Genomic DNA, 14,452 nt, shown 5'->3' with positions numbered 1-14,452 from the left:
CATCGTTATGAATAATTGATGAAAACTTGGAGTGATAACTAGAGGTTTGGTTGGCACAGCATCGTAATTGGAACGTTTAGAATTATTATCTCTTCAGTTTCTGTTATTTCTTCAAGATAGCGGTTTAAATGTATTACCCCAACGTGGCAATCATGTTCTGCCACGCGAATACGACGACTCCTTTCATAAAATCTTTCCGGAACAAATTAGAATAAGTTGCTGGAAAATCGATCGTCGAGAATTGTCTTCTTAACCACAAGCGACGCGCAAGGAGATTTAACTTTATGTAATGAGGCGAGCATAGGGTAGGGAGGGGAGGGGGGGTTGGTGCGTATGGGAGGGGATGGGGGGGTGATTGGCAAGATAAAATTGTATTTGAATGTGAAAGATTTTCGGGCAAGATTACAACACCTGAACAAACGAATGGAAAATAGACAAGCTGATGAATTAATGAATAAATGAAGGAGTGACAAACAATGAAAAAGAGTTCAAGAATAAAATAATAGATAAAATGAGTGAATGAATCAGTGTATATTGTTTATTTAACAATTGCCGAAGGCGTTCGTTTCAGATTTAAAATATACGTGGAAGCAACAACAGTTAATTTAAAATGTTTATTCGTTGCGAAAATTTAAAATATTTTAAAATAAATTAAATCCGGTTCATTTCTTCCGGAAATTGTCTCTGTATTATGGCTGACAGCAACACGATATAAATTAAATAGGATGTATTAGGATGACGCGTTGTGTTGGCGGAAATATTAAAGTATTTGGGAGAAAAATTCAATGAGACCACGAGAAAAAATATATTGTTGTAAAAATATTTAAAAAAATTTTTTTTTTCTTGGTGCTATCGAGAGTCTATAGGAGTTGCAGCGCGTGTGGTGCTGGCGGTCGGTTTGTTTATGGAAAGTTCGTAGAAAAGTATTTCTGGAAACTGAGTTCTTTCACGATGGTAGAATCTACCTACAGTATAGACCCAGTAACATGGGCGTTGTTAGTTACATATTGATGGTTTTAATTTTAGTTGAAATTCGCGGTTTTATAGATAAAATGCAAGTGGTGGTTTTATATGAGCGAGGCACAATATATAGTAGGGTGGGGGAAGATGGGACACCTTTAGAAAATAATATCCAAATATTCTGATGATTTTAAACAATTAACAACGGTCTATGGGAGTCGTGAGGATATGGTTTTATATTTCTTTAAATGTTTTGTTTACTACCAAAAGGGACTAAAAAATGAAATGCTGTCCCATCTTCCCCTACCCTACTACATAGTCAGGGACGGCATGGGACGTTTGGTATCAAAGCCATAGTTGCCCATTGCTTGAATATGTTAGTGTTGGTTCAACGTTTTGTAAAAGTTGACAACTAGAATGTTCGAGATGTTTCTGTAACCAAACAACACAAAGTGAATTTCAAACGTCAGTTTATGTAAATAGTAAAGCAATCAATGTTTATAAATATTAGATTGAGATATCGAGTTAAACGTCATTGGGAATTGTATTTATTTAAACCAAGCCAGAATGGTGGGGTAGCTTTGGTGAGGTTAGAGTGACTTGGAGTGGTTCCATGTTAGGTGTGAACGGCAGGGGCCCAAGATTTATGCCAGAGTTTTAGCTGCATTACCCCCAACACCCAGGGTTTCACCATGAGGTCTTCAGTGAGGCACACCTGAGACCTGGGATGTAGGTCTATTACCCCAACACCCAGGGTGCTACCATCTAGACCCCACTGAGGCAGTTTATGGACACCGTATAGATAGGTTTTATGATGGGTTATTTCGAGATTTGGAAATTAGTTTTAATGTTCATTGGTTAAAGATTGTACTAATCAAAGTTGTTTGTGCAAGGTTTTAGTTGTTTCATAAGAAGGGTGAGGTTGAGTAAGTCACAACTGAATAAATTGGAACGAGTTAAATTTAGTTTCGATCACGGTTTGTCTATACAAGCTGTATTGGCCACGATTTTTACCAATTATTCGTAGATGTGTTAAAGGTGTTATAACGATTGTCGTTGTCTTCGAATACGAGGGCGAAGATCGATTTTATTTAAGCAGCAATGAGAAGGGATTTCAGCAGCAATGCAACGTTGCAGCTCGAGTGTTCTGTTCCATACACCTTTTACAAATCTTCGGTTACACGTTTGTAACTTTGTGGGTGATTGTTTTATGTGTGACTTGACAAAATCTGTATGACTTGACAAATTTTCCTTCTCAGTTTACAAGTGTTTGTTGCACATTTAGGTTTCAATGATTAGTTGAATATTAATATCGAACATGGGAATTAAAATCGCTGCTATCAACCATAGACGGGAAGACGTGAAAGCTTGGCATGTACATGGTATTGTGGGTGATGGCCAAGATACATCTCACGAGGAAATACATGAGAAAGAGATTGACATGGCGTTGGAGGTGTGTTGGGGGCGTGGTTCGGATATTGAAGCAACGTTGAAAGGGGTGGTTGTGGCGGTCTTTATAGGCTGAAATGTTAAATTTATTAAGTCAGTTTTTTAATATTTTCTCGGCGATTATTTGTAAAAGTGTCATCTTATTTTTGTATTTATTTTAGTTTAAAATAAATTGCAACACGAACCCGATTCAAAGTAGATGTGCTAGCACACATGTTGAATGTTTTCTTAATTTTGGAATTTAATTGCGTACGAGCGTTTCGACATACAGGTCGCCTATATACCAGGGTGGATGTAACAGTGGGGTTGCGGTCAGACAAGTCAGATAAAGATCTTCTTGCAATTTGTTTAAACTACTTCCCTATTTGTACACTATTTGTATTTAGCGTCAAAGGGCCGCGAGGTTTGCCATAATATATTTATCCGTCTTAACATGTATAGTAGGGCGGGGGAAGACGATACTTTTTATTCTATTTTCTCGTCCAATTTAGTGGTGAACAAAGCGTTACTAGTAGTTGTGAGCCGCTGATGTCCCTTGTGTTAAATGGTGGTAACAAAATATATTGTTTAAAGATGTCGTCGCTTGCCTGCTACCTGTTTACTGTGACGTCATAGACGTGTAGCGTAAACGCGAGGTGCGCGATTCGAATTCATTGTCGATGTACCTTCGTGTTGGAAGGTAAAGAATGCGGTGCTTGGTGGATTGTTACGTAACAATGGTGTATTGTGAGGAATAGCAGGCAGAATATTGTAGTGTGTGACGTCACAGGGGTTCAAAGATTCACGTCACGATATGTGACGTCAGTTCCTTAAATCTGCAGCGATAATTAAACTACTCAATCAAGTTGTGTTGATAGATACATGTCCTAATATATTGAGAAGGCCATGTTAGATAACGTTAATGACACCCGTTAGAAGGAATGTACATGAAGGTATTATGGCAGAGCGTGGCGAAGCAAGTACTAACGGCTAAATAATAAGTTTGTATAGCATACTGTGGGGGAAGGTGGGACACCTTTAACACATAATATTTAAATATCATCACCCAGTTTTGAACAGTTAATAACGATCTATGGGAGTCGCAGGGATACGGTTTTAATTCTTTGAATGTTCTTTGTTTACTACTAAGTGGGATTAGAAAATAGAATGAAAGGGTTTCCCATCTTTCCCCAATCTACTATATAAAGATATACATTAAGCTTGTATGTAAAGTTTTGTTATATAAGAATAGATAGGTATAGTGGCAATGTGTTTATGTAGGTATTATAGTTGCTGTTTAGCATGGCAATCGCTTAGGGCAACATAACAGGATTGTAAGATCTTACACCAGGTTTTAGTGGCAGAATATGCTGTGTTGTAGCGTGCAGGGAATTTGTTTGTTCAGCGTTAATGGTTCTTTATGTTTAATTAGTAACAGCCAATGTTGTAAAGGTTTGCCGAAGTCATTAACTTTTACAGGGTTACTTAAGTCAATATTCTGCTATCAGGCATGTAGTGTAGAAATGAGGCCTGGAATGAAATTAACGTAAATTTGACTTAGACCAATATTTTGTCTGCCATGCGGCTTCGACGGCTATTGAGTTAAACACATATCGATCCGCAGTGTTGTATTGTACAACGAGAAAAGGTGTATGGGGTATGAGTGTGAGTACTGAACAACTGACTGGAGATTACGATCGAGTTAAAAGCGGGTTTGGTGAAGACGTTAAATACGAGGGTCATGAGGAACTGAATTGTTTCGAAGCTTTGCTGCTTCGGCTGAGTCATGCTACGTATGACGTATCGACGCCAAAGTTACGTAGTGATGAGTCAGCAGAAAGTGAGGACCTCGAGGGGGCCGTGACCCCGTTTAAGTTTTCCATGATGGAAGAACTTGAGGTCGAAGAACGTCGTGAGAAGAAAGTCAATGTTGAGATTATGGAAGTATGTGGTGGGGGGGGGGGGTGTATTACTGTGGGGTAAAGTGGGTCACTGTTACCACATAATATCCCATCTTTCCTAATCGTGGTTTTAACAATAAACAACGCTCCTATGAGAGCCGTAAACATACGGTTGTTTACCACCAAATGTTGTCTACCTACTGGCATGTTTAAATACATTGAAAACGCCAACCAATCCACCCATAACCGCGTATTGATTTATGTTTGCGTCCAAATGTTTTATGTTGTGAATACATGAGTGGATATATGACACAAGATATGCTTCGTTTATGGGAACCGGGCTAGAAAGTTTCAACTTCATATTGACATAAACGTTACGGCTGCAATACGGTTATTTCGCACATAGTTACAGCTAAATCGTGAATTCTCTTGATTACACCACACATAGTTTACTTTCGACTTCGCCCCTACGTTTCGTCTGCCGTTTGGCAAAATTTCATCAGGGTTTTTCAAAAATAAACTTTAATGATTTTTAATTTGTGGATCTTTTACAGTGTAGTTTCTCAATAAGAATAATAAGATTATAACTCCTAAACAATACATGTAACCGAGTACCCTACATACAGTGAGGTGGGAGAAGATGGGACACCTTTAGCACATAAAATCCAAATATCCGGATCGTGTTTTAAACAATTAACAACGGTCTATGGGTGTTGTGAGCATACAGTTTAATAATTCTTTGAATGTTCTTTGTTTACTAACAAGTGGGCGAGAAAATGGAATGAAACTGTGTCCCATCTTCCCCACCTATATATATTTTCTCGCTTATGTTTATATTCCGTGCCAAACAATGCACATCATAGCGCGGTTATTTTAGCGTTGCTAATCTTAGAAAATAATTTATTATTTATCACCTTTCAAACAAACGAAGATTAGTTTCGTCAAAGTTGAAAGATTTGATCTAAATATTGACTCAGTGTTGAAAAAGCAAAACAGATTGCCCGATTTTAAATATTTCGCTTCTAAATGTGTGAAAATATGATTTTATCTAATCTTGCCACGCAAAAGTAAACATGTTATGTTATCTTAAGAAGATACTTGTTTTCATTCCTCTTTTTCGTCCCGTAAGGTGGAAACAAAAAATATTTACAAAACCATATCCCCGCTATTCTAAAAAAGCGTCGTTGATTATTAAAAATATAATTAGGAAATACGGGATATTATAAACTAACAGTACCCATCTTACCCCACGGTAAAATGCACACAGGTTAAAAAAATCCTTTAAACTTGTCGTCGAGTTACAGATTTCTCTTTGTTTTAGTTTCGTTAATAATTCATCAACGAAGTGATTTAAGCTTCTTAAGTCGCATTAGGAACAACACAATAAGATTAACCTTTACTTGAATTGCGTTAAAGATTCGGAAGTCTCTTGTAGCTTGCGGGTTAAAAGCGAGTTAAGACTTGGTTGGTTTAATTCGGGAGTTAAATGTATGGATGCTGAAACATTGCGGTTTGAAGATTGAGCTCTATTTTATTTATTATCGGGGTAATTGGCCTATTGCCCAAATCTGTATTAGCCCGCTTACGAGTTATGTATGGGATTTACCACGTATGTAACTCTGTGGGTGAATACTTTTTGTATGGCAGACAAATTGCACAACCCATTACTGATGAGTTGAATTTTTCTAAAGACACATACACGCCCACAATGGTAGCATTCTCTGTTCTTAGACAAGCGCTCCAACCATAGTTGGTTTCGATCTTCAGTTTAACTTTAACATTTTGTTCCCACACCCAGCAACACATAATGTCTACCCATTTATTCAAACTTTATTTCACACGTTCATCACTCGTTCACCCAATTTCCCCCAGATCGCCGCCCAGGGGAAGACGAAACAACTTTCAGCTCTTTGCAATGCTAACCCTGATAGATTATTCTCACGTGACCGGAAGGGAGCCACGGTGCTCCACCATGCGGCGGCGTTTGGTCACGTGTCCACCATGAACTACGTGCTTGGTTATCCCACTGGAGGCGATCGTGAGTCCTTTATTTCAAATAAATAAAAGAGAATGAAACTTGCTGTTCCACCTTACCCAACCCTACTATATATTGCTTACCAGGTTCATCATAAACCTACTATTATAAGAAGACATGTAACAAGTATGTTATCCCTGATACGTATAATAGGCTGGGGAAGATGGGACACCTTTTATTCGATCTTTTCGTCCCATTTAGTAGTAAGCAAAGAAAACTCAAACAATTATAAAACCGTATCCTCATGACTTTTACAGACCGTTGTTAACTGTTTAAAACACGATCAGGATATTTAGATATTATGTGATAAAGCTGTCCCATATTCCCCCACCCCAATATATATATATATATATATATATGCTACTCCTATTCTAGTAATCTCCGCCACCGACGACTACAAGTCCACCCCCCTACATTGGGCTGTTTGTAACGATTCATCCGCTGGAGTGAAGTTCCTTCTCGATAAAGGGGGAGACCCCAACCTGAGAAACAACACGGGGTATGGAGCTCTCCACTTGGCGGCGCACAAAAACTCACTTAACGCCCTACAAGCGTTGATCGACCACAAGGTGAGGTGATGACGTAATTGTTCAGTGACGTCACATCTGTCGTGACGTATTTATCCATATTATACACTTGGCAACAACATATATTGGATTGGGGGAAGATGGGACGCCTTTAACACACAATATCCTAATATCCTCATTGATTTTTAAACGATTAACAACAATCTATGGGATTCCTGAGGATACGGTTTTATAATTCTTTAAATATTCTTTGTTTACTACTAAATGGGAAAGAAAATAGAATAAAAAGATATCCCATCTTCCCCCATCCTACTGTATATATTTTTATCCCTCTGCAGGTTGATTTAAACGCACGAGGAACCGCCAACCTCACAGCGATGCATGTGGCAGCTTCATTAGATCATGAGAAAGTTTTCACGATGTTGTTAAGCAATGGTGCCAAACCTTGCATGGCTTGTAGTCAAGGTTACAGACCTCTACATACGGCGGCATTGGCTGGATCAAAGAAGTTAGTTTAATACATATCATTAATTATAATATACTTTATTTCATAGATGAAAAAATAAATTTCGTGTGAAGGAATTTCGAAAAAACAATTACCCACAAAGTTACATACGTTGTAACTCGTAAGCGGGCACGAGGTGTATGAAACAGAACACCTGTGATATAATGACTGTCGTTGTCCCACCATGCGAGGATAAATAACGTTTATTCAATCACCCATTCAATAAAGCCAAGGTCCCGAGCACTTGATTTAGAACAGAATTGTTCATTCACTCAACCCTTTCATTCAGAGTTATGGAGATCTTATTAAACCGATGTTCCAAGTATGGCTACTCAAGTGAGTCCCTGCTTTCCTTCAGCGATAAAGAGAACTGTAGCCCTCTGCATTGTGCTGTTACTGGTGGGAACGTTAACGCTATTAAACTTTGCCTCAGGTAAGATTGTATTGTGCGGGTGTTATGTTTGTAAATTTCCTGTTATTGTAAGATGAGAGATAAATAAAAACATTATGTTAAATAATGCTATATTGTGAATGAATGAATGTAACTTATTTATCCTTGCATGGCGGGGCAACGGTAGTCGTTATAACACGGGTGTTCTGTTTCATACACCTCGTGCCCGCCTACAAGTTACCACGTACGTAACTTTGTTGGTGACAATTTAGACAACCCATTAGTGACCACTGGGTTGAGGCAATTACCGTTAAGTGTTCTGCCCAAGGACATATACGCTCACAATGGTAGCCGCGTGGGTGTTAGGGTAATAGACCTACATCCCAGGTCTCAGGTGTGCCTCACTGAAGACCTCATCCTCATAGAATAGAATATCTATTATTGGGTGTCTATAAACTGCCTCAGTGGGGTCTAGATGGTAGTACCCTGGGTGTTGGGGGTATAACGAGCCTATATTATAGGTATTTTATCGAATCATATCTTTACAGTTACGGAGCGAAATTGAACGTAAAACAAGCTGATGATTCGACGCCAATGCACATGGTGTGTTCCCAGGGGAATCTGGAAATCGTTCAGTTAATGTTCGATTATTCTCCTGATAATGCAAGAGCAAGTTTGTCGATGTTGGATAAACAGGATCATTCACCATTGCACAAGTGAGTGTAGGTTTCCATCTTACCACACAGCACTTTATAATTGCGAAACAGCGCTCCTGTTGAACCACGTTTTTATACAATAAATTGTTAACATGTTTTTAACCATAAGCGGGTTTGAACAACTCGTTTTGTCGATATGTCTGTTCGGTATTTTGCGTTTCAATCTGTGCTAACGCAATGAAAGAGAAAGATGTTGTAGTTAATACTGGTTTTAAATAAGTGTTAAAAAAAATGTAAAAAGTGCGTCGCCGGCAGGATTCGAACCTGCGCGGGCAGAGCCCAACAGATTTCTAGTCTGTCGCCTTAACCACTCGGCCACGACGACTACGACACCGACTCTATAAAGCAACGTTAACATTAGTGTTGCTCACGTTTGTTTACGAATGTTCTAATTATATCGTTCTGTGCGCGGTATCCTCACGACTCCTATAGAGTTATAGACCGTTGTTAATTGTTTAAAACGTTATCGAAATACTTGGTGATTTTGTGCTAAAGGTGTCCCGTCTCCCACTACAATACTGTATATGTTTATTCAGAGCCGCCATGTTCAACCACCCAGCGTTGATTCGCTTCCTCATCGATAAAGGAGCCGACGCTGAATTGTTGGACGCCGACCAACGAACTCCTCTTCTACTTGCAGCCTCCAGGGAATGTTGGGACGCGGTGTGGGCGCTGATTGAACTGAACGCGAATCTTTATGTTAAAGTAAGTATGTGGAGTTGCTAAAGTTAAAGGTTCGAAGCTCGATGCTGCTACCTTAGTGCGCGTATGTGTCTTTGGGCATGACACATAATGACAATTGCTTCAACCCAGTGGTCACTAATGGGTTGTCCAAATCACCAGTCATACAGAAAAACAATCACCCACAAAGTTACATACGTGGTAACTTGTAAGCTGGCAGGAGGTGTATGAAACAGAACACCCTGTTATAACGACTGTCGTTGCCCCACCATGCGAGGATAAATAAGTTACATACGTGGTAACTTGTAAGCAGGCACGAGGTGTACGAAACAGAACACTCGTGTTATAATGACTGTCGTTGCCCCGCCACGTGATGATAAATAAGTTACATATGTTAATTATCCATCCTTACTGGGTAATGAGCCAACTTTGACGCAAGCGTGTCGAAATACTAAACCCAACTCAATGCTTGAGGTTCAACAATATAAACGTATATTGTAGTTAAAACACAATGTTTGTTTATCTTTACCTCCCCCTAAAGGACAAAGAGGAGAAGAATTTCATCCACATAGTGGTGCTAAAGGGTGGTGACGTAAGAAAGGTGGTTGGGAAACGAAGCGCTGATGACGTCAAAGAGATTTGTTGCAACGTATTTTCGGTAAGTGGTGGGGTTTGTGCCACCACGTGCGTGCAAAATGACAACCGTGTTATAATTCCGGAGTTTAGGTGTATGATACATAAGATTACAACATGAAGAAAATGATCACATTTTAAATTCTATTATAGTTCTTCTGACAATTCCTTACGGTGATGACGTTTTTACCATATATATACCACGGTGAATGACACTGAAAAAACCCTAAATAAATCCCAGAAAAACTGTTTTAAGTTATGATATACGTGGCAGCAACAGATTTTACTTGATCGTTTTATAACTTCATATCTTTTGGGGTTGTTATGATGATTATGAGAGTATGTTATTATCATCACAATTAAGTTGGGTGGGGGGGGGGATGGGACACCTTAAATACATCGAGTTTATATATCCTTATCATGTTAAAAACAATTAACAACAATCTATGAGAGTCGTGAGAATAAGGTTTTACAATTCTTTAAATGTTGTTTGTTTATTACCAAATGACTTGGGGAAATAGAATGAAAAAGTGTCCCATCTTTCCTCTTCCTACTATAACTCTGACCTACATAGATGACCATTATCGCATTTTATTAAACAGAGTCCCGCGGTTGGTGACCTGATGGCACAACCCGACTCCACAGGATGTACACCTTTACATTACGCGTGCCAGGAAGGCAACCTCGCAAGCTTAAAGTGGTTGATGCAGTTGGGAGTCAGCGCAAGGTTGAAGACGAACACCAAACAATCCCCGTTACATTTCGCTTCAATGTACGGAAGATACAACGCTTGTTGTAGATTACTGGACAGTGACCAGGTTAGAATTAAACTTTAACATCCATTAATATATAGAGAATAACGTTACTGATCACCGTTCCAATTCTATAGGCCATCGTTTATTATCCCATATGGTTAAGGTTTTGTAGTTATATAAGCACGACATTGGCCCGTTGTTGGCCCATTCCCCACTCCTTTGCTTTACAATGTTGGTATTTATGTATTAATGGGATTAAAGTGTCCCGGTTTATTGTTATGTTCGTGTAAATAAAAACGTCGCGTGGCAGACAACTTAAGAAGGTATATCAATGATGTCATTTTTCATACGTCATATACCATGTGCCTGCTTGCAAGAGGTATTATTTCATTCATTGATTCGTATTCACATATACACAGGGTCCGCACATAATCAACGAGAAAGACGACAAAGGGATGACGCCATTGCATTTCGCCGCCGCTAATGGGCACGTGAAAATCGTACAACTTCTTCTTAATAGGTGAGCAACTTTATTGTAGCGTGGTGTGGGGTAAGTTGGGACACGTTTCATTCTCTTTTATTGTCCCACTTGGTAAACTATGAATACTTACAGAAATATAAAACCGTATCCTTATATCTCCAAACTAAATCTTTGTTGAATGTTAAAAACACGATCAGGAAATGTTTTCTTTATTAATATTTTAGAGGCGGGCTTATTCATCGCAACGTCATGGGGGAATCCCCACTACACGTAGCGGCGTCTAACGGATGGACGAAAACGATTCGTTTGTTGGTTGAATGCCATTTCCACCTCATAGACCAGATAGAGGAAGAAGGGGTGAGATTGTGGATTATTTGCTTTCATATAATAAACCTAACTATAATGTTGTTGGTGAATCTGGCCCTGATCTAATGCTCATGAAGTTGGGAGATCCTCTTAACCAAATAACAATTAGGATCAAGCGTTATGAAATATGTAACAAAAATCAAGTCCAACGAATAGTTAACCATAAAAAATAAAGTAAAATAACTTGAAAAAGTTAATAAAGAGTCTTTTAATATTGGTCATAAATAACGCATTTAAAATATATATTGGTTACTCGTATCACCATTAAACATTAAACAACATGTTGTTAAACAGAACACCGCCCTCCACCTCGCTACCAAGGCTGGCCACGTCACTGCCGTTGAATTATTGATGGATTTGAACGCTTCGTTCATGAGGAATGAATCCGGATCGACATGTTTCACCAACGCTATCATTGAACAGAATAGAGACGTGGCGCTTGCCATTGTACAGGTGAAGTATTACGTTGCTACTATTGTGGTGTCCTTGACGGCAGCTTTCCAACCCCGTGGTCACTAATTTGAGTGAACCACAAAGTTGCTTGGTAACAAACGAACATGGTGTGTGAAGCCACCATGTATGGTGTGCAATCAATAGAAACTGCAAACGTAGGCTATAGACTAAACAACGTTTAAATGTTTTGTATAAACTAAACTTGAAAGGAACAACTGGAGACCCAATGTATTTACGACTCTATAATGCTAATTGCCGTCTATGTGTACCGAGTCAATATGTAGATAATGTCATTGCATTTCTAACGTCTATGTTTTCCACAGCACAACAGGTGGGAGGAAGCAATGCAAACTTTCCATAAGAAAGGGGAGACGGTCATCCCACCAATATTGTTGCTTATTAAATATATGCCGGATGTCTGTGTAGTAAGTATGACGTGTATGGAAGGTTTACTTGGTAGGCCATGCCATGGGTGTTTGAGCGCCTCTGGAACACCATTGGAGCAGTTTGGAACCAAAACCTTAAAAGTTTGCATTTTATTGAATGGTTGAACTATTGCTGCACTGGTGTCCAGATCCTCAGGTCCCATGGTGTGCTTTGTTATAAGACCTTTTGAGTTATTTTCACCATGAACCAAATTATTCTAGCATGTTATTTCCTAAACCTATGGGTATTTCGAAACATTCACACAGAAAATCATGGGTGTTAATGTTACTCCTATTACAGGCGGTGTTGAATCGATGCAAAGAAACCTCAGACGAATCAGTGAGAAGTCCCGAGTATTGGATTAAATATCATTTCCATGTAAGTTGGGTGTTGTGATATATATGGGTCAGTGGGACACCTAAGACCTTGGATGTAGGTATATTACCCCAAAACCCAGGGTTCTACCATCTAGACCCCACTGAGGCAGTTTATAGACACTCAATAATAGAGATTCTATTCTATAAGGGTGAGGTCCTCAGTGAGGCACACCTGAGACCTGGGATGTAGGTCTATTACCCAAATACCCAGGGTTTATGTTTAATTCTACCTCCTCCCTCCCCAGTACCTTCAACCTCCAGCGCAATACAGAAGTGAGTTGAGGAAACGAATCAAAGAAAACGTTCGAAACAACCTGCAAGAAAAAGGCGGAAGAAAAAGTTTTGTTGCAGAAATGGAAGGAGTGAAAGCAGCGACAGAGAAGATGACGTTGCCAGCTCTTAATGTAAGTTGTAACGTGAATATTGGGCTGTTGTGAAACTGGACAAGACGTTTTTCAAGGTTTCTTATAAACGCCAAATCCTTTGCAACGTTAGACACCCTAATGTAACTTATTTATCTTCGTATTTTGATTTTTCTTGTTTACTAGTGTTACTGTAAAGCGTTCTTGTTAAAGCCATGACACATCACCTAAATCTCAGCCCCCTTGAATGAACGCCCCTTGTTTACTCCCTGTCTGTTATAGTTGTAAGATGTTCATTTATGTTGTTATCATTGGATTCTCAATAAGACCTTTTGGACCTGTGCAATACGCCACATGTTACCATTTTTTAAAAAATTCTTCTTACTGTGACCTTTTTAGACGATGGTCGAATTCAATCGAGTTGAGTGCTTGCGCCACCCAGTGTCCGTTGCTTACTTACATCATAAGTGGTAAGGAAATAATAATGTGTGTGTAATATATGAATGGCAACCATGGATAAGTCACTCAAGTTCCCACCCACGAGAACATAAATGACCAAACCAACCAAAAGTCATGTCTGCTTATCCACACACTGCAATAGCTTCAGCAACTCGACTGAGGGCATGAGAGTGGCAACCATGGATAAGTCACTCAAGTTCCCACCCACGAGAACATAAATGACCAAACCAACCAAAAGTCATGTCTGCTTATCCACACACTGCAATAGTTTCAACAACTCGACTGTGGGCATGGGAGTGGCAACCATGGATAAGTCACTCAAGTTCCCACCCACGAGGATACGAATGGGTATAGGATCTAACAAACACATACTTACCACAGGAACGCATATGGTCGAATATTCCACGGGTTGTACCTCCTCTTCTACATGATGAGTCTCTTCCCCATCACTTACCTCGTCTCCACCATCGACTCCGGAATCCACTTTGAAAAAATGTCGGAAACTTACATTACGTGAGTTCTATTGTATATGGGTGGTTGTAGAGGGTCTCGTATATAAGCCGGCCCATTGCCTCATTTAGTACAAGTTATATTTTATTCACAGTATAAGTAGGTTACCGATTGTATCGCTAAGCGGCCTCATTTGCTAGAGGTAACATGGTTCGAAGCTCGATGCTGCTATTGCGGGTGTATGTGTTCTTGATCAAGACACGTCCATCCTAGTTGTCACTAATGGGTTGTCAAAATTACGAGCCATGCATAAAATATTCACCCGCTAAGTTGCATACGTACATACGTGGTAACTTATAAGGGCACGAGATGTATAGAACAGAAGACCCGTGTTCTAACTTTCAATCAATCGAATATAAATATACGTTGATGATAGTAACCTCCCCCACCCACGCAGAGTAAACGACACCAACGGTACCCTCACAACAACCAGAGCCCCACCGATCGTTTTCTCGAGGTTTCAAATAGCAATGATGATTCAACTAA

At 39.4% G+C, this 14,452-nt stretch overlaps 1 protein-coding gene and 1 non-coding gene across 2 annotated transcripts in view; one reads left to right on the top strand and one right to left on the bottom strand.

Annotated features, from left to right (window-relative positions):
* Positions 1-4,047: 4,047 nt before the first annotated feature.
* The window catches only part of LOC100182418 (transient receptor potential cation channel subfamily A member 1-like), a 30,870-nt gene continuing 20,465 nt past the window's right edge, over positions 4,048-14,452 (top strand). Inside the window, exons 1-15 of the mRNA XM_026837878.1 lie at positions 4,048-4,332; positions 6,162-6,327; positions 6,700-6,893; positions 7,190-7,359; positions 7,646-7,789; positions 8,296-8,463; positions 9,000-9,168; positions 9,686-9,802; positions 10,380-10,595; positions 10,952-11,052; positions 11,238-11,370; positions 11,674-11,832; positions 12,156-12,257; positions 12,559-12,636; positions 12,881-13,039. Of these exons, the coding sequence (XP_026693679.1) occupies positions 4,048-4,332; positions 6,162-6,327; positions 6,700-6,893; positions 7,190-7,359; positions 7,646-7,789; positions 8,296-8,463; positions 9,000-9,168; positions 9,686-9,802; positions 10,380-10,595; positions 10,952-11,052; positions 11,238-11,370; positions 11,674-11,832; positions 12,156-12,257; positions 12,559-12,636; positions 12,881-13,039 (2,361 nt within the window). The remainder of the gene's footprint in view (positions 4,333-6,161; positions 6,328-6,699; positions 6,894-7,189; positions 7,360-7,645; positions 7,790-8,295; positions 8,464-8,999; positions 9,169-9,685; positions 9,803-10,379; positions 10,596-10,951; positions 11,053-11,237; positions 11,371-11,673; positions 11,833-12,155; positions 12,258-12,558; positions 12,637-12,880; positions 13,040-14,452) is intronic.
* On the bottom strand, positions 8,707-8,788 carry trnas-aga. The gene has a single exon. It is a non-coding gene; the product is annotated as a tRNA-Ser (tRNA).

The sequence above is a fragment of the Ciona intestinalis genome, unplaced genomic scaffold (assembly GCF_000224145.3).
Source record: "Ciona intestinalis unplaced genomic scaffold, KH HT000030.2, whole genome shotgun sequence".
Lineage (NCBI taxonomy): Eukaryota > Metazoa > Chordata > Ascidiacea > Phlebobranchia > Cionidae > Ciona > Ciona intestinalis.
This window is presented reverse-complemented; position numbering and strand designations above follow the sequence as displayed.